We start from the raw sequence: 21,241 nt of genomic DNA, 5'->3' as shown, positions 1-21,241 counted from the left end.
GCTGCCGTCTCCGCACGTTTCTGAATGCGTGATCATTCTGTACTGTACGAGGCCTGTTGTTATCCCTTTACAAGCTATATGTTGGATGGATGAAACAGGACAGTACTGCTCTGTCCCTCCCTGGTCCTGGTTAGCTCCCTTGTGGAGATGTCTGGTGTGACAATTCTACCTCGGTGGCCACTGCTGGTTTACGAGGACAGCAAAGTGATGGCTAGCCTAACTTTGATTGGCAAAAATTTACTGGGTTGGAAGAAATGGTCAGACACAAATTGAAAACAAACCAATAGAATCCCATCCTTGAGTTAGAGAGGACTTAAACAGATTGGAAATGTTTTTCCTCCCCTGAAAATGAGTGAATCTGTAAAGGATGCACCCTCGCTGACTGTTCCACTCTCAGAGAGTCTGCTAATAGACAAGGCCCTACAATAATGTAGTGTTTAACCCAAAACCACATCATCTCGTACAGTACATGATGGATTTGAGTTGAGCTTGTGTCAGTGGGGAATTAGCCCCAAACAGAGCTAAATGTTTATTACGGGTGATTATTTCTCTGCTGATGCGCGCTCTCTCTCTCTCTCTCTCTCTCTCTCTCTGTCTCTCTGTCTCTGTCTCTGTCTCTCTCTCTCTCTCTCTCTCTCTCTCTCTCTCTCTCTCTCTCTCTCTCTCTCTCTCTCTCTGTCTCTCTCTGGGTGGTTGTGGTTCCTCTGATTGAATAGGCATCTCTGCATGTTAACTCCCTGTCTCCCCGGGACACTCAGCTCATTAACCTTATTACATACAGGAGCAAAACATCTCCTCCATCGTTTCCTCCTCTATCTAATTAAAACACTCGCTTTTTCCTCTTCAAATTTTTGTCAGTGAAGAGGTATTAGACTACAACAAAGTGTAGGAGGAATTAGATTGTGGTACCCACAAGGACACACACACACGCACGCACGCACGCACGCACGCACGCACGCACGCACGCACGCACGCACGCACGCACACACACACACACACACACACACACACACACACACACACACACACACACACACACACACAATCCCTTAAGGTGGTGTTTTATTAAGTTACAATTTTGCTGTTACACTTCTCCCCCTGGAGCTGTTCTATTTACACTGGCAGGAACAGCTCTTATTCTAAGGGGACTCATTTTGTCCAAAATACCCTGATTCTATTAACCCAGAAATGAGCCAAAAGAGTCTTGTCTTGAGTTTCATACATTGGTGTTACCTGGTCGTGACTGTTGTGGTCTAGTTAACTATAATTTACTGTGATTCTCTGTGAAAGGAATTTAATTCTCCTGACTTCAATTGTTTAGAAGCAGTAAAATACAGTGCCTTCAGAAAGCATTCACACCCCTTGACTTTTTCTTCATTTTGTTGCGTTACAGCCTGAATTTAGATTTTGTTTGTCTCTGGCCTCCACACAATACATCATAATGTCAAAGTGGAAGTATGTTTTTTGACATTTTTTACAAATGAATTAAAGATGAAAAGCTTAAATGTCAATAAGTATTCAACCCCTTTGTTATGGCAAGCCTAAATAAGTTCAGGGGTAAACATTTACTTAACAAGTCGCATAATAAGGTGCATGGACTTACTCTGTATGAATAATAGTGATTAACATGATTTTTGAATGACTACCTCATCTCTGTACCCCACGCATACAAATGATCTGTAAGGTCCCTCAGTCTGGCAGTGCATATCAAACACAGATTCAACCACAAAGACCAGGAAGGTTTTCCAATGCCTCGCAAAGAAGGACATCAATTGTTAAATGGATTTTTAAAAAGCAGACATTGAATATCCCTTTGAGCATGGTGAAGTTATGAATTACACTTTGGATGCTGTATCAATACACCCAGTCACTACAAAGATACAGGCGTCCTTCCTAACACAGTTGCCGGAGAGGAAGGAAACGTCTCATGGATTTCACCATGAGGCCAATGGTGACTTTAAATCAGTTACAGAGTTTAATGGCTGTGATAGGAGAAAACTGAGGATGGATCAACAACATTGTAGTTACTCCACAATACTAACCTAATTGACAGAGTGAAAAGGATGAAGCCTGTACAGAATAGAAAAATATTCTAAAACATGCATCCTGTTTGCAACGAGGCACTAACAGTAACACTGCAGAAAATGTTAGGTTTGGGGCAAATCCAAATCATCACATTACTACAGTTGTACCACTCTCTGTATTTTCAAGCATAGTGGTGGCTACATCATGTTATGGGTATGCTTGTAATCATTAAGGACTGGGGAGTTTTTCATAAAATAAAAAACAGAATGGAGCTAAGCACAGACAAAATCCTAGAGGAAAATCTGGTTCAGTCTGCTTTCCACCAGACACTGGGAGATGAATTCACATTTTAGCAGGAAAATAACAAGGCCAAATCTACACTGGAGTTGCTTACCAAGAAGACAGTGAATGTTCCTGAGTGGCCGAGTTCAAGTTTTGACTTAAATCTACTTGAAAATCTATGGCAATACCTTAAATTGGTTATTTAGCAATGATCAACAACCAATGTGACAGTTCTTCAAGAATTTTGAACAGAATAATGGGCAAATGTTGCTCAATCCAGGTGTGGAAAGCTCTTAGAGACTTACCCAGAAAGACTCACAGCTGTAATTGCTGCCAAAGGTGCTTTTACAAAGTATTGACTCAGGATTGTGAACACTTACGTGAATTAGATATTTCTGTGTTTCATTTTCATTAAATGTTTGAACATTTGTTAAAACATGTTTTTACATTGTCATTCTGATGTATTGTGTGTAGATTTTGAATTCGGGCTTTACTCAACACTTTCTGAAGGCACTGTAGCCATGGTGGAACCCCAAAATACTACCTTACAAGTATTGCACTCTATTTTCCTTTGGAAGGGGTATTTTCACTGCGGTTATATGAGTTACCTCATATTCCATATATAGGTTGGTAATCAGTGCTGGTTGTGCTATCTGGGCTGAGGATCAGCTCTGGGGTAAATAGATCCACGTGTCTGCTGGCTGTTTGACTGACAGCCTGTCACATCCTCTTTGCCATCGTACAGAGCTTGCTCAGATAGGATCTCTGGGAGTTAGGCTGGCCTGTCTTTGATCCACTGGGCCCGGGCTCAGCTCAGCCGGGCCTGTCTGACTATGGGTTGTAGTGTGTTCTTACTTTGGAGCTATGTTATTTTCATGAGACAAGCGGTACTACTGATTGTGAGGCCTTTTCTCTCACTAGAAAGAACACATGGATTAGTGTGACAAATAATCAATCATTATTTCCTCACATAAAACTATAGGCAGATTTGTGAGTGTGTACCATTTAATTTGATTCGAATAAGATAAAAGCAGGGTTTCCTAAACTCGATCCCGAGACCCCAAGGGGTGCACGTTTAGTTATTCGCCCTAGAACTACACAGCTGATAATTTGAATCAGCTGTGTAGTGTTAGGGCAAAAACCAAACGTGCACCCCTTGGGGTCCCAAGGTCCAAGTTTGGGAAACGCTGGATAAAAGGATATTTGATTCTGAGAAGGTTTGTGGGAGTTCTGTTTGCTTTTCTTCATCATTGCCCAGTGAGGATCTTCTCAGAACACACCTACATTATAATAACCTCGACCCAAACCTAACAACCATAGAATCTCTTCATAATTGTTGTTCCTGTGAGGACCTAGAGCCTGGAGAAGGGTTTCCCTGCATAGAAAAGCATCAGAGCACAACCAGAGGCAGCATGGCTAGAGGGAGAAAAGGGCCTTGAGAAGAACCAGATTCATGCTCAGTACAGGTCCGCGGACCAACTTACTATTGAGAGTTAGAATAGTAGAATGAATCCACAAGAAGCAATTTCAAAATGTGGCTGTGCATCAGCAGTTTTTCTCTTATGTCAGTTACTGACATTCCCTCACTCATGTCACCTAACATGGTTTAGATTGGTAAATTAGTCTAGCCACCTATCTAAACTTGTAATCGATTTTGTTAGTCACTCTTACTCAGATATCCTATTAAAAACTGCAAACATTTCTCTCTTCCCCATGGCAAAATGAGTAGAATTGTATGAAATTAGTTCAAACTGCAATGTATTCTCTATGCCCAGTGCTTCATTTGTAAATTGGGAGGTGCCGGAACAAAAAGTTTGTAGCCTAGTGTCCGGGAAGATTTTGACATTTTTTATGTATTTATACATAATTTTACATGACTGCAGACTTTGGCAGAATCTTTTTCAATACCAAAAAAATTAATGAAATGACAGGCCACTTTGACACTGAAACTGAGATCATTAAAAACGTCTTGAATCCATCAATAGCCTAGGCCTAGGTGTGTGGAGACACATATTGTACAATATGAGGAGGAAATTATAGTCCTAAAAAAGCTTTCCAGTTTAACCGAATCATCCAATGACGCGCAGCTCACTCATCAGCGATGGCTGATGCCCTTGTGTCAAAAGCCTCTCTGTTGTTTTCCTTTGCAAAACAATGCTGTTTGCTCAATAGGCCTATTTGGAAGTTGATAACATATTTGGTAGCCTAAAGGCAGATTAGTCTTCTCTTTTCAGCAGGAGCCATTTGCTTTCCAATCTGTGTTTTCCCACGATTGTATTTGCAATATTGCGAAAGCCCTGTTTTGGCTGCATGCTATTCACTGACAGATTTGCCACGTGTTCCCAACTGTAGGCATGGCCTGTTATTGGGCTACACACAATCCACAGCTAGACACATTTAAAAAAAATAAATAAGCTATTGTTCTTCTGTGACTAAATTATAGGCCTACTCCAGGTGTAGTCTTCTGAATTATTACATTTCTTTCTGAACAGACAGCAGTAATTCTATAACTTCTTGGCAAATGTATTTTAATTGATCAGGGCTGCTGCCGGAACCTCCAGAACCCTTCCCGTGGCTATGAGTACATAAATGCAACGCTGGAGAGATGAGTTGCAGGCTAATGTCTATCAGAGCAGAGAGAGGGAGAGCGATCATAGAAAGTAAATGTCATTCTAGTTCTGTGAGAGATACAGGCATGCTTCTCTCTCTCCTTACAGCAATGGACATGCATTTGTCTATAGGCTACAATGTTGTGCAAACCAAAAACCTGGGCCGGACTAACTCAAATCAATTCTTAGAATATCAGGCACGTTTTCACAACGTTTTTTAGTGGGAAGGGGAATTACAGAGGAGGCAACTCAAATTAACCCTGAATGCTTTTATAAAATTTTTTACATTGCAAACAGTGAAGAAGAAAAAATTATGCCATGAGGGGTACCAGATCCTGGCAAATGAGTTCCGGAATGAAACAGTCCAAAACTGAGAGGTGCCAGATCCTGTTCCGGCAGGATCCGGCTCAAATTAAGCACTGTCTACGCCCCATGGCAAAATGTGTAGAATTGCAGGAAATGAAGTGTATAAAACGTTTTTTTCTTTGCTATCAAGAAGGGGGCTGTTCAAATGTTTTGCTCGCAAGGGCCCCCAAAAGGCTAGGACCGGCTCTGACTGCATGTGGGTATGGATGTGGGTACGCAGACCCATGAGCCACTGTGGCCCTCATGATGAGTTCAGATTTTTTGTGGCCCCCATCAGTGTCAGAGTGCAGTGTAGTGCATCGGTGCATGGCAGCGCCAGCAGCTCTAGTTTAGGGGCAGGGGTGGCATAAACATGAAGATCTCCCCTCCCGTCTCTCTGCGGCGCTGCATCAGAGCTGGAGGCCTGGCCGGCAGGAAACAGATAACTTTGATCAGGGTCTGCATGTGGCCAGCCGCAGTGCAAAAATTTGGATTTTCCCCCTACATTTTCTTCATGCCTCCAATTCCTCTGAGCTTAGATCTGCTCTGTTTGAAGATTACCGTGGTCATAGTAGTTTTAGGTGAACGTGTGTGTGTGTATGTATGTATGTCTAGTGTTTGATCATCGTGTAGTATTTTGTGTTTCAAAGAGTTTTTTGCACACTGCCTAGTGTGTAGACAAATGTGCGCTTATCTAAACTACTTAAGAGCATCTGCACACTGTATTTGTAATCTGCTCTGTATTGATTTTGATGTTTCCTTCTCGTAGATGTGTGTTGATCCTTCTGTTGATGCTTCTCTCTAGGTGAGCGGCCATACCAGTGTCCTTACTGTGACAAAGCATTCAGCAAGAATGATGGACTGAAGATGCACATTCGCACACACACTCGGGTAAGTCTCTTTTCCACACCCACTTCTACCACACACTCTCTCCTCTCTTTGTTCCAGGCACAGTTTGGGGTGTTGGTGTTTCTCTGCCACATGGAAATGGTTTGATTTCCCTTTACCTCCTTCTCCTCCTCTTTCCATCCTCACACCCCTACATGTGTGTGTGTGTGTATTCACACATGTATGTCTCTGTATGTATTTGAGTGTAAAAACCAGTCACGAAAGCCAAGGAATAGTGATGGGGGAAAATGTATACAGTTACAAATCGCAATATAAGGTTTGTACAATATTATATCAATATTTGACTCCCAAGTCCCCAGTTTATTTTTTGCTACTGTAGGTAGTGTTATCTAGCGCTAGTCGGCTGTACCTGAGCCAAAACTCTGATATTTTTCATTCTATAGCTTGTTCTCCATCTTCTTTTTAAATAGTGAGCCAACATGTTTTCAGCGCTTTTATTTAATGACTGATCAAAACTCGTTTACTCATTGCTCTCTCTTGTCTCTCTGTAGTAGACATTGTGAGCAATATGTTTGGAACATCAAATCGCAATCGCAGTATAGAATCTAGGGCTGACCCCATTTAGTCGACTGGTCGGTAGAAATGGTAAGATAAATTGGTGTAACCTACAAAGCTGGTGTAGCCTATTACCAGCAACTTCAGGAGTGTAATGGCAGAATCTGCGAAGGCCAGCAGCAGCGGGAGGAGGGGGGTCGGGAATATATATTTTTTCTGGTTAGGCTATCTTGATCTCTGGCTCCCTCTTGAGTCATTTGCGTGTCTTAATTATTTAATCAAACAGCGTGCTTAAAGCATCAGACAAGTTTAGTACTTATAGTTGATTTTATAAAAATACATAGGGTGTGTCTATATATGGAAAAATACATATTTAAACATTTTGACCAATTGATTGGTTGAAAGAAAAAATGACTCGATTGACTAATATTTTTTTGAGGGGTCAGTGACAGCCCTAATCGAATCACAATACATATCGTATCGTAATGTGAGGTCCCTGGCAATTCCCAACCCTACGAAGGAATAACAGTAACATTCTGGATATGTTTTCGTTGAGAGCTGTTTTTGCTGCCGGATGTTTTTAACCTCCAAATGAGCTAGGAAATAACTTCTTACTACGACATGACTTATGGTGTATTCCATAAGTCACATGAAATATCCTTAATCATACTTTTCTGTTTTTATGTAGGAAAATCTACACATGCTACTGTGTTTATATTTGCAATTGTGTGTGTCTAAGATACACTACATGACCTAAAGTGTGTGGACACCTGCTTGTCGAACATCTCATTCCAAAATCATGGGCATTAATATGGAGTTGGTCCCCCCTTTGCTGCTATAACAGCCTCCACTCTTCTGGAAAGACTTTCCACGAGATGTTGGAACATTGCTGTGAGGACTTCAGCCACAAGAGCATTAGTGAGGTCGGGCGTTGACCACAGATTTGGAAGCACAGAATCGTCAAGAATGTACAGTTGAAGTCGGAAGTTTACATACACTTTGGTTGGAGTCATTAACTCGTTTTTCAACCACTCCACACATTTCTTGTTAACAAACTATAGTTTTGTCAAGTCGGTTAGAACATCTACCTTGTGCATGACACAAGGAATTTTACAAACAATTGTTTGCAGACAGATTATTTCACTTATAATTCACTGTATCACAATTCCAGCGTGTCAGAAGTTTACATACACTTAGTTGACTGTGCCTTTAAACAGCTTGGGAAATTCCAGAAAATGATGTCATGGCTTTAGAAGCTTCTGATAGGCTAATTGACATAATTTGAGTCAATTGGAGGTGTACCTGTGGATGTATTTCAAGGCCTACCTTCAAACTCAGTGCCTCTTTGCTTGACATCATGGGAAAATCAAAAGAAATCAGCGAAGACCTCAGAATAAAAATTGTAGAAGTCCACAAGTCTGGTTCATCCTTGGGAGCAAATTCCAAACGCCTGAAGGTACCAAGTTCATCTGTACAAACAATAGTACGCAAGTATAAACACCATGGGACCATGCAGCCGTCATACCGCTCAGGAAGGAGATGGGCTCTGTCTCCTAGAGATGAACGTACTTTGGTGCAAAAAGTGCAAATCATTCACAGAACAACAGCAAAGGACCTTGTGAAGATGCTGGAGGAAACAGGTACAAAAGTATCTATATCCACAGTAAAACGAGTCCTATATCGACATGAAGTGGTGCACTTCACAAAATAGATGGCATCATGAGGGAGGAAAATGATATAGACATATTGAAGCAACATCTCAAGACATCAGTCAGGAAGTTAAAGTTTGGTTGCAAATGGGGTTTCCAAATGGTCAATGACCCCATGCATACTTCCAAAGTTGTGGCAAAATGGCTTAAGGACAACAAAGTCAAGGTATTGAAGTGGCCATCACAAAGCCCTGACCTCAATCCTATAAAAAATGTGTTTGCAGAACTGAAAAAGCGTGTGCGAGCAAGGAGGCCTACAAACCTGATTCAGTTACACCAGCTCTTTCAGGAGGAATGGGCCAAAATTCACCCAACTTATTGTGGGAAGCTTGTGGAAGGCTACCTGAAACGTTTGACCCTAGTTAAGCAATATAAAGGGCAATGCTACCAAATACTAATTGAGTGTATGTAAACTTCTGACCCACTGGGAATGTGATGAAAGAAATAAAAGCTGAACTAAATCATTCTCTCTACTATTATTCTGACATTTCACATTCTTAAAATAAAGTGGTGATCCTAACTGACCTAAGACAGGGGATTTTTACTAGGATTAAATGTCAGGAATTGTGAAAAACTGAGTTTAAATGTATTTGGCTAAGGTGTATGTAAACTTCCGTCTTCAACTGTATGCTGTAGCGTTAATATTTTCCTTCACTGGAACTAAGAGGCCTAGCCTGAACCATGAAAAACAGCCCCAGACCGTTATTCCTCCACCACCAAACTTTACTGTTGGCACTATGCATTCGGGCAGGTAGCATTGTCTTGGCATTGGCCAAACACAGATTAGTCCGTCAGGCTACCAGATTGTGAAGCGTGATTCATCACTCCAGAGAACGCATTTCCACTGCTCCAGAGTCCAATGACGGCAAGCTTTACAGCACTCCAGCCGACGCTGGGCATTGACGTGGTGATCTTAGGCTTGTGTGCGGTTGCTCTGCCATGGAAACTTATTTCATGAAGCTCCCGATGAACAGTTCTTGTGCTGACGTTGCTTCCAGACGCAGTTTGGAACTTGGTAGTGAGTGTTGCAACCGAGGACAGATGATTTTTATGCGTTACGCGCTTCAGCACTCAGGCGTTCCCGTTCTGTGAGCTTGTGTGGCTTACCTCTTTACCCTTTGAGCCGTTGTTGCTCCTAGACGGTTCCACTTCACAATAACAGCACTTACAGTTGACTGGGGCAGCTTTAGCAGGGCTGACATTTGACGAACTGACTTGTTGGAAAGGTGGCATCATATGACGGTGCCACGTTGAAAGTTACTGAGCTCTTCAGTAAGGCCATTCTACTGCCAATGTTTGTCTATGGAGATTTCATGGCTGTGCGCTCAATTTTATACACCTGTCAGCAATGGGTGTGGCTGAAATTGCCAATTCCACTAATTTGAAGGGATGTCCACATACTTTTGTTTTTTATTTGGTGTACCAGTCCCAGGTGTCCATAAATGCTTATCTGCCCATCTCCAGTGCTACGCTTTAGTTGATCTGCTCCATGCTCAGCCAAGCTGTAGAACGTAACACCCAGGAATAGAGGTTCACACACCTCTGCCAGGCAGCCAGGAATAGAGAGGAGTCCTGTCTTGCCAGCCAACGTCTCGCTCTGCAAACATGAAAGCTGGAGGACCTTTTTTTCCATGAGGAGATTCCAGGACACTCACGTAGGCTTCTCCCACAGTGATTTTTTTTTTAAGTCTGGGGAGGATAATGATTACTACTTAGAGCTGTATATGGTGGACTAGAATACATCCACATGTAATAGCAATCTCACAGCATACACTGAGCACAGTCTGAGAAGTTTTGAAAGACTGTGATTGGGTTCCTGACTGTACATTGTGAGGACATGACAGGTGCCGTTAGTGTTGATACGATGAGCATGTAAATGTACACTGACTCAGAGCTTGGACCAAGCTGCTCAGGGTGGGGAGAGGAAGAGCATGGTCACCCTGGTCTCTCATGAGGTCATTTCCTGCCCGTGCCTCTGCACTACTTCTCTACCCACTGAAGTTCTCCACCTAATCACCGCTTTCCATGAAGTGTGTGTGTGTGTGTGTGTGTGTGTGTGTGTGTGTGTGTGTGTGTGTGTGTGTGTGTGTGTGTGTGTGTGTGTGTGTGTGTGTGTGTGTGTGTGTGTGTGTGTGTGTGTGGCCATGGTACTGTATATTTATGCCCTGTCGGTTTTGTTGACACGTTTCAAGTACATTTCCTGTTTGCTCAAGCACACCTCATTACGTTGCACTCTATGAACCTGGACTGCAGGTACAGTATAAAGCTTCTGGCCTAAAACGGTACAGTGGAAACAGGCAGCTGGCGGCACAGGGACACTCCTATCAGCTCCTATTCTCTAGCGAGGACTTGATGAAACATTCATGTTTGAATTGAGACATGGCTTTGTGTGTCCCCGGCTCTGTCTTTGCTCAGAGCACCGTGACGGCAGTAGTGAAATATGGGTTGAGCTGACACACAGCAGAGAGTTGGACGATGAAGTCACCCCTCAGCAGAACAAATGCCATTTGGCTGAAGGAGCTCCAGCTCAGTGTTAATGTATAGTTTAGAGATGGATCTGTTTAGAGTTGTGTGTTTATCCCACATAGCAAACCATCGGCAACTACAATAGAACACATGTGATTCGTATAAAGCGTCTGACATGTTGCCTGGTCAGAGATTTTTTATTAATCTCTTTAAGTTTCTCTGATGGTGACAAGAGTGATCTGACTGTAAACACACTGATTAAAATTCCACTGGTTCCCTCTGTGGGGGTGCCTGTTTGATTTTGTTTGGCTTTGGCCCAGAGTTCTGAAGTTCCATCAGAATCTTCCAAGCTCCTCTGTTTTCAGTTTGGAAACCTCTGAATGGGTTTTACTGTAACACTTTTTCATTGGTCAGTTCTAGCTGGTTCCTATTGGTCCAATATAGCAGTCTCTGATTGGTTCATCACAGCATTAAGTTTAGATGGGTATTAGCAATACGGCAGTTGCTCCACCTTGCCCTCTAGTAGGTTAGGCGGAATCATCACCATATTGCTAATTACCTCCAATTCTTTCAAAGCTATAAGAAATGCCTAGGGGTATATGGACAAGGGTTTGATTTTGTATTGGATTACAGAGGATATGTTGGTTTAGAGATGACCATTGACCACACGTTTGATATGAAATGTGATCCTCCTGGATCTCTTAGAGTACATAAACAGAGCCCTATCCCTCCATTCATAACCCTGCTGGCTCCTGACTGGACAGATTCAGAGATGAGCCAATCAGAGGGTCAGGTTGAATGTCACAAGGGTGAACATCTGCTGAAGAGCAGATACAGATGTTACTGGGGTCACAGTGATGCATTCTGGGTCCTCCACATCACCCCTATACATCTGTGTGTTTTCTTGACCTCTGAACTTGAACCTTTTTTGTTTTTTTGTATGTCATTCAGGAGGAAGTTTTACCCTGAGTGTGAAAGTGATGCTTTATTAGAAAAGTGATACCAGTTAAACTAGCAGGTTTATCTGGCGGTTTACAATACACAAACCGTCACTTATGTTCTGGTTTGGTCTCCACACCCAAGTTTCTCACACACCCACACACACTGTTAGGCGTCTCTCGTTTTCTTTCTCACTCACACTCACGCAGACAAACTCACTCATACACACACTCACAGACATATGCATTGAACCTGATCTTTACCTCCGGTTGTATCCTGTGTCATTGGCCACTCCTTGTCCCTCCCACATGATAGCTATTTTCCCAGGACCCTTACTTCCTGTATTCACCCAGTTCCCATGACAACTGAGCCCTAAATGGGTAGAGACTTTGCTATCAGTGAGTCTTGTCAAAAAGAGCCACAGAGAGACTGTCCACCCAGAAAATCACGCAAACACACAGAAAACACACACACCCACAGAGCGATAGGAGCTTTTGAGTGACACCCAGACAGGCCTCTGAAAGGCACAGAGGAAATGTTCTTTGGTAAACTGATGAGGTGTGGAGAAGAGGGTGATATTCTACAGCCCCAGTGAGCCGGCGCACTCATACATGTTCAAAGGGCTTTTCTGTGCCGTGTTTTCTTATGCTTTAGAGGGATCCATGTGTTCCTTATGGCCCCATACGCTGGCCATTTCCTCCCTACTGCAGGGGCTGTACAATCTCTCATTTCATATCTTCATAAACTCACTAGGGGGGCGGTGGGGTTTGAAGTGAGAGGATATGAGGGGGTGTGTGTGATTGTGGGTGTCCATTGTGTGAGAGTCCATGTCTCTGTTTGAGTACAGTATTTGTGTATAGTATACGGGTTGGCTGTGTGTTGAGAGGTGATCTGTCTGTAATTGTGCGTTTGTTTGTGTGTCCCTGCAGGAGAAGCCATATAAATGCAGTGAATGTAACAAGGCCTTCAGTCAGAAGAGAGGTCTGGACGAACACATGAGGACCCACACCGGAGAGAAACCCTTCCAGTGTGATGTGAGTTCTGGGCCTTTGAAGTTGCACTATGCAGAAATCGCTCCCCCGTTTCCTGATTGCTCAGTAAAAGACACATAACCAAAACTTAAGAACGGGAAGCATAGAAATAGCGCACACGGAACATATCTACCACTTCTTAGACTGCTTTCAAGTAGAATTATAGATCTATAAATCACATTTCAATGTGAATTTGGTCAGGTGGCACCAAAAGTTACATATTTCCACTTTAACCATAACTCCAAATGGTGTGGGGATACAGTACCATTCAATTTTCTTTTATTTTTTACTATTTTCTACATTGTAGAATAATAGTGAAGACATCAAAACTGTGAAGTAACACATATGGAATCATGTAGTAACCAAAAAAGTGTTAAACAAATCAAAATATATTTTATATTTGAGATTCTTCAAAGTAGCCACCCTTTGCCTTGATGACAGCTCTGCACATTCTCTCAACCAGCTTCACCTGGAATGCTTTTCCAAAAGTCTTGAAGGAGTTCCCACATATGCTGAGCACGTGTTAGCTGCTATTCCTTCACTCTGCGGTCCAATTCATCCCAAAATCATCTCAAATGGGTTGAGGTCGGGTGATTGTGGAGGCCATGTCATCTGATGCAGCACCATCACTCTCCTTCTTGGTCAAATAGCGCTTCCACAGCCTGGAGGTGTGTTGGGTCATTGTCCTGTTGAAAAACAAATGATAGTCCCACTAAGCGCAAACCAGATGGGATGGCGCATCGCTGCAGAATGCTGTGTTAGCCATGCTGGTGGTGTGCCATCTAAATAAAGAAATTCAAAATAAATCACAGACAGTGTCACAAGCAAATCACCCCCACACCATCACACCTCATCCTCCATAGGAACCACACATGCGGAAATCCGTTCACCTACTCTGCGTCTCACAAAGACACGGCGGTTGGAACCAAAAATCTCAAATTTGGACTCATCAGACCAAAGGACAGATTTCCACCGATCTAATGTCCATAGCTTGTGTTTCTTGGCCCAAGAAAGTCTCTTATTCTTATTGGTGTCCTTTAGTTGTGGTTTCTTTGCGGCAATTCGACCATGAAGGCCTGATTCGCCTCTGTACAGTTGGTGTTGAGATGCCGGTTACTTGAACTCTGTGAAGCATTTATTTGGGCTGCAATCTGAGGTGCTGTTAACTCTAATGAACTTATCCTCTGCACTTTAACCTGTTGGGGATGGGGGCGCTGTTTAGACTATTTATGCTAATGTGGCTAATTTTTTAAACGGCTTCCCACAAAATCCTTGATCGTACAATATGCATATTATTATTATTATTGGATAGAAAACAGTCTATAGTTTCTATAGGAGTTGAAATTTTGTCTCTAAGTGGAACAGAGCCCATTCTACAGCAATTTCCCTGACATGGAGTCAGATTTGAGAAATGTTGGGCACTTTTCTGAAGTCAGTTAAAAGGGCACTGTCGTTGCTATGACTATACGGACACTTCTTACGTCTTCCCCTGGATGCCTTTACGTGATGACGATTCCAACGGGCTCGATTGCGCGTTCACAGGCCCTACAAATGAAAAAACTCTGAAGCTAGTCATTCTTTGGGAGCTGCGTAACGCGCGTGGAAGACACCGACCCTCTCCTGTTCCAAGCGTTAGTTTAGCCTGTTATATTTCTCCGGTCATCTTTTCACTCGTTATAGGAGTTACAAACATCACAAAGTAGTTAATTTAAAGCGTTTTATAGCAATTTATATCCGTTTAGTGCGATTTTGGGACATTTATTTTTGCAACGATGTGAAAAGTTGGGCACGCTTTTCAGTTCATCCCGAACGTAGTTGACATTTCCACATGGCAAGAGGACAGCTTTCCACCAAAAGACGATTTCTCCCAAGAAAGGATCCTTTGCCCAAGATACTGATGGAAGAACAGCTCAAGGTAGGACATTTTTATTATGATAAATCGTGTTTCTGTCGAAACATTTTAGTGGCTTAGGACGCCATGTTTTTTGACGTAGCTTCGCTTGGCGCAAACTGTATTGAAAAGTAAGGATAAATTAAAAAATGTAATAACGCAATTGTATTAAGAATTAAATTGTCTATCAATCCCTGTCCACCCTATATTTTTTAGTCACGTTTATGAGTATTTATGTATAAGAGTAGATCACTGTCTAAGTGGCGCAAGGACATTTTGTGACCAGCTGAGCTACATTTCACATTGTCTAACCATGATTTTGGTGGCTAAATATAAACATTTTCGATCAAACTGTATATGCATGTTGTAATGTGATGTTACAGGAGTGTCATCGGAAGAATTCTGAGAAGGTTAGTGAAAAAATTAATATCTTTTGGCGATGTTGACTTTTATCGCTCACTTTGGCTAGAATCAATGCTGGGCTGCTAATTGCTATGTGCTAAGCTAATATAACGATTTATTGTGTTTTCGCTGTAAGACACTTAGAAAATCTGAAATATTGTCTGTATTCACAGGATCTGTGTCTTTCGATTCGTGTATGCTGTGTATTTTTACGAAATGTTTGATGATTAGTAGTTAGGTAAACACGTTGCTCATTGTAATTATTCTAGTCCATTTGTGATGGTGGGTGCAATTGTAAACTATGCCATATACCTGAAATATGCACTTTTTTCTAACAAAACCTATCCCATACCATAAATATGTTATCAGACTGTCATCTAATGAGTTTTTTTGTTGGTTAGGGGCTATAAATATCTTAGTTTAGCCGAATTGGTGATGGCTACTGGTGTTGGTGGACAAATAAAAGATGGTGGATTATGCTAATGTGTTTTTAGGTAATAGATGTACATCTTTACATATTGTGTCTTCCCTGTAAAACATTTTAAAAATCGGAAATGTTGACTGGATTCATAAGATCTGTGTCTTTCATTAGCTGTATTGGACTTTAATGTGTGAAAGTTAAATATTTTAAAAAAATATTTTTTTTGAATTTCGCGGCACTGGTTTTTCAGTGGGGGGGGGGGGGGGTGTGCCGCTAGCGCCACGCTGATCCTAGACAGGTTAAGAAACTTTCAAAGTTCTTGAAATGTTCCGTATTGACTGACTTTCATGTATTCAAGTAATGATGGACTGTCGTTTCTCTTTGCTTATTTCAGCTGTTCTTGCCATAATATGGACTTGGTCTTTTACCAAATAGGGCTATCTTCTGTATACCACCCTACCTTGTCACAACACAACTGATTGGCTCAAATGCATTAAGAAGGAAAGACATTCCACAGATTAACTTTTAACAAGGCACACCTGTTAATTGAAATGCATTCCAGGTGACTATCTCATGAAGCTGGTTGAGAGAATGCCAAGAGTGTGCAAAGCTGTCAAGGCAAAGGGTGGCAATTTTGAACAATCTCAAATCTCAAATATATTTTTATTTGTTTAACACTTTTTTGGTTACTACATGATTCCATATGTGTTATTTCATAGTTTTAATGTCTTCACTATTATTCTACAATGTAGAAAATATAAAAAAAGAAAGAAAAACCCTGGCATGAGTGGGTGTGTCCAAACTTTTGACTGGCACTGATTGTATGTGTACATATGTGTGTGTCCGTGCTTTTGTGTCCACGCTTATGTATGTGTGCTTGTGTGTGCATGTACTCGGCTCAGCCAGACTGTGGCACGGGGCCAGATGTGGGCTAAAACTCAATATGAGGAAGATAAAGATCTCTCTCCTCTGGAGAGGTCTAGTCGACTGATCTCACGTAAACACATTGAGAAGATCAGAGGGAGAAATTACCCTCTGTTTATAATACCGCAGGAGTAATAATGATTCTCAGAGAGAAACACGCGACCACGGGTCCTGCTGATGCTCTGGAAGGATCTTTTAAGACCTGTTAAAGTCTCTGGATCCCCCTCACTTTCCTCTTACCATGTCTGGAAATTGAAAACATCTTTCCTTCCACTGTTTTTATTCTGTTTTATGGAAGACCCACAACTGTGTCTTTTTAAATTACTAGAGTTTTACATCTGAAAGCCAATCAAATTGGCTGTTTCCTTAACCCTCAGAACCCTCTGACATGATGGGTCTTTTAAGCCCAGACTGGCTGGGTTAGCACTAGGGGGTTCGGGAAACGAAGGACAGTACTGTTATCAGTTAAGGCCATCTCTTTATTGTAATCATTTCAAGGATGTGTTTGAATTCAATTCATGAAATGCATTGTTTCACTATTAAAGGCTTTGAGTGCAAATCTTTAGTATTTTGTATCTCCAGCCGTCTGTTATGACGTGCATCCTAAATGGTGATTAAACCTGGTTGATGATGTGATCACAGAAACACACACTCTGTCACAGAAAGGTTTACCGCTTGTGAACTTTAGGGGACTTCTCTACTGTTTGCATTTTGAATGGATGATATTTAAGTGTGAAGAAGACATGCTGGGAAGCCTGAGTCCGGGTGTTGAACTGCTGCACCCATGCCAATGCAGGATTAAGGTGACTGGTAGTGTGAAATGGAGTCGTTTGTCGGGTGTGAAAGTGATCATTTGTAAAAGATGTTATGTTTAATTTATTCCCTCTTTATGTCGGGAAAATATGATTTCTATCTAAGCCTTCTCTCGTGTGATTTCCAGTACAAACTAAATGTGGTTCAGTCAGCTGACTGTAGCCATAATAGGGATTGTAAAGCTTAATATTGCTCTGCAGCACACTTCTTTAGTTTAGGACTGAATGAATTCAGTAAGATCCATCAGAGAGCTGCTATAACAGAGATGTGTATGTACTGTAGTTAAGGTCTAATCCGTTCTAATCTCTAACAGAGCTAACTAACACACTTCTGTTTGCTCTGCTCTCTGTAGGTGTGTGATCTGTCGTTCAGTCTGAAGAAGATGCTGAGCAGGCACAAGCTGACCCACAACCCCAACAGGCCCATGGCAGAATGCTCGCTGTGCCATAAGAAGTTCACCAGGAACGACTACCTCAAAGTGCACATGGAGAATGTTCACGGGGAGACAGAGGGCTAGAACCCATCTACTGTATATGATACTACTGAAGATAAACTACAGTGAGCTCCAAAAGTATTGGCACATTGACACATGTGTGGGTTTTTGGTTCTGTACTCCAGCTCTTTGGATTTGAAATGATACAATGACTATGAGGTGCAGACTGTCAGCTTTATTTTGAAGGTATTTTCATCCATATCTAAATTACAGCACTTTTTGTATAGTCCCCCCATTTTAGGGGACCAAATGTATTGGGACAAATCCACTTACAGTATGTGTATTAAAGTAGTAAAAAGTTAAGTATTGTGTGCCATAATCATAGCGCATAATGACTACATGAAGTTTGTGACTACAAATTTGTCGGATGCATTTTCTGTTTGTTTTGGTTGTGTTTCGGATTATTTTGTGCCCTATATAAATGAACGGTAAATAATGTATTAGAAACATATTCTATTCTTATTTACAATAAAAGTGACTACAAAATGACACTATTTACCATTCATTTCTATTGGGCACAAAATAATCTGAAACACAACCAGAATAAACAGCAAATGCATCCAACAAGTTTGTAGAGTCACAATCTTGATGTAGTCGTTGTGTGCTATGAATATGGGACCAAATACTTCACTTTTGGCTACATAAAAGTGAATTTGTCCCAGTACTTTTGTTCCCCTAAAATGGGGGGACTATACAAAAAGTGCTGTAATTTCTAAACGCTTCACCCGAAATGGATGAAAATACCCTCACATTATAGCTGACTGTCTGCACTTTAACCTCACAGTCACTGTATTAATTCAAATCCAAAGTGCTGGAGTGCAGAGCCAAAGCAACAAAACATTTCACAACACTTTTGGAGTTCACTGTATATTTACAGTGTTAAACGTACAGGATGGCATGCTATGCATTTCAGATGTAGCAATAAGCAGTCTTTTCTTTTTCCGATTAAATATATACAAATGCAAAATATGGAAAAGATTAGATTTCAATATCGGAACATATCCTGCACATAGGAATTATGGAGTATGGAGTACATATTCAACTCACAGGGGGTTTGGATGAGGCGCAAGACCCACGCTGTTCTGATCTGCTTCCAAACCGCCCTTCTCTTCCTGTTTATACTTTACATTCAATTGAGTTTTAATAGAAAAGTTTGGGAGTGGCATGTCCAGACAATTCAGCGCAATACAATAACTAGCCTTGCTCCAAAAGTCTCTTTCCTACTTATCAGCTTCTCGGTTCCCATCTTATGCCAACCGTACAGTGCCTTATTCTGTTACAGCTATATGCTTGTGACCAGGTAACACACTTTCCAAAGAGTTTGAAAGACAAAGATGTTTACCAAACACAGCCAGCCTACTCCCTTCCTCCAGCCCACGCATTGTCTGGAAACGCAATGAATTCCTTCTTACTGTTGTCAAAGTTACTGTTACTGTTTGTCAAAAGAAGAGCAACAATTGTTCATAATACTGTATTTCATGTTTGCTAAGACTGTTTTATATGGTTATTTCATATATTGAGGGACCAAGCAGTTTCTTTCTGTTTATACTCCTGTTTTTAAAATCCTGTATGTTAAATGGATAATGTATTTAATGGATGGTGCAATTTTGTATGTTTGTCTGTTCTTTTTATATGGCCAGACCATAGCCTTCCTGTGTTCCACAGACTGTTCCACATTCTGTCTCTTTTACTATTCATCTCAAACTGTGAACATTTCACATCACACCTGTTTTGAAATGGACTTCATAAAAACCTCATTACTTACCAAACAGCCATTTACTCTGTTCATTCTAAGTATGTGTCGATTAACTGTTGACGTTGGGGTATTTCGGAAAACACTTGAGAGTTGATTAAATTTGCTTGCTTTATTGTTGTTAATTTAACCCTTATTCTTGGTTTGGCTGGCAGTCTGCTGGGAGCCTAATTGAAGTGTTTTTTTCCCCCAGTGGCCACAGTCACCACTGATCACCGCTGCCTGATCTCTACAGTTCCCACTTTGCCTGATCTAAAGCAACCCACTAAAGAGGCTATCTGATGGTTGCTCTACTCTCTACTCTCTGCTCTCGCTATAAAGGGACTCACTCGGGCTCATTTCTCACACCAATCCACTGCTGAAGCTCCTGATAGGCTCAAAGGCGTTTTGAAGGGTTTACTGCGTCTGTGAGAATTTCCTGAATGGCAGCTGGATGCTGGATCAGACTCCCAGAGCTGGGAGTCTCTAAGCTTGTCATCAAATAGTCTGTTAAGAGTGGGTATAAATCCTGTCATGTTTGACAGTCAGTCTCCGCAAACACATACTCTGGTTTATAAAACCAATGCATTCGGCATGTTTATTTTCTGTGTTTGGGTGCTTGTTTGTGTTTTAATGTTGTTGCAAAATCCATCAATAAATCTGATGTATTAAACTGGTAACACCTATCCTCCCCAGAGACTGATTAGGCATATGCTACTCTTGCGCGCGAAACACATGGGCGACGGTGGATATGGGAAGCGACATGTACATGTGCTTCTACAGGAGCGTCTCCATTCAAAGTCCCAGTGTCCCTGAGAACTGGGCGGCTGGCTGTTCTGCAGGATTCTCAAATCAGATGTGGCCATGTTAACCTCCACTCCCTCTGAAGCTGGGTTCACCACATGGCCGGGCGTGGTTCAGCCAGCACACAGGTCCCTGCACCCACTCTGCCTACTGGGCCGGCTGTGCTCGCTGTCTGTCTGCTCTTAGTGGGCAGGCCTCAGGGCTGAGCTGACGCTCTCAAACACAGTGTCATTTTTTTACATGTTGTAAACAGAGTATGGGGGATTTTCTCAACTGTGGAATAACCCTTTCCACACCTCAACGGAAAGAGGGTTGATGGCTCTAAAAGATGTTGGCTTTTCCCTTACCAGTGTGTGTTTTCATGGGACAGCCCCCCATCTCCACATACAGAGCTGTAGTATCATGCACACCGGGGCTTCCAGCGAGTCAATGTGTTTCTAATTACATGTTTTTACTGGAAGCCCCAGTTTCCTGCTCTGCCTCCCCATCTGTGAGTGTGACCAGACTGGGCCCAGACCAGACCAGCGTCCACCCACAGCTCCCCACGCCAGCTACGCCCACCGCCATGGAGTGTCATTACCACGCCAGCTGGGGTTTACAGCAAAACCACCGTCACGTCGGGAATCACACGGACAATGTTGTCTCGCCATGCTGTTTGGCCTCCGTTGCCGTGGTAACGGATAGTCCGGAACACTTCCGTGACCAAGGGAATGCGGAGTTGTTGGGTGCCCGCGTGCAGGGTTCCATCCATGTGCATTTTGTGTAGGGAGGGTGTGTGGTCTATTCTGGGCCTCTGTACCAACATTCCTAGACATTCCTTTAAAGCTGAGGGCCTGCGTCCATGGAAACCGAGGGAGTGGCACATGGGTACCAAAAAACCCTGGTGCCCAAAACCACTTAGATGTCAAGAACTTGACAGTCAGTAAGACAACACCAGCAGGAAAAAGAGTC

General features: G+C 42.1%; 1 protein-coding gene across 1 annotated transcript in view; it reads left to right on the top strand.

Moving 5' to 3' along the window:
- Nucleotides 1-18,594, top strand: part of LOC129855365 (PR domain zinc finger protein 5-like) — a 64,732-nt gene extending 46,138 nt beyond the window's left edge. Inside the window, exons 14-16 of the mRNA XM_055922936.1 lie at nucleotides 6,067-6,152; nucleotides 12,709-12,813; nucleotides 17,614-18,594. Coding sequence (XP_055778911.1) covers nucleotides 6,067-6,152; nucleotides 12,709-12,813; nucleotides 17,614-17,778 — 356 coding nt within the window. The 3' untranslated portion in view covers nucleotides 17,779-18,594. The remainder of the gene's footprint in view (nucleotides 1-6,066; nucleotides 6,153-12,708; nucleotides 12,814-17,613) is intronic.
- The last annotated feature ends 2,647 nt before the right edge of the window (nucleotides 18,595-21,241 follow it).

Source organism: Salvelinus fontinalis, chromosome 5 (assembly GCF_029448725.1).
Source record: "Salvelinus fontinalis isolate EN_2023a chromosome 5, ASM2944872v1, whole genome shotgun sequence".
Taxonomy (NCBI): Eukaryota; Metazoa; Chordata; class Actinopteri; order Salmoniformes; family Salmonidae; genus Salvelinus; species Salvelinus fontinalis.
This window is presented reverse-complemented; position numbering and strand designations above follow the sequence as displayed.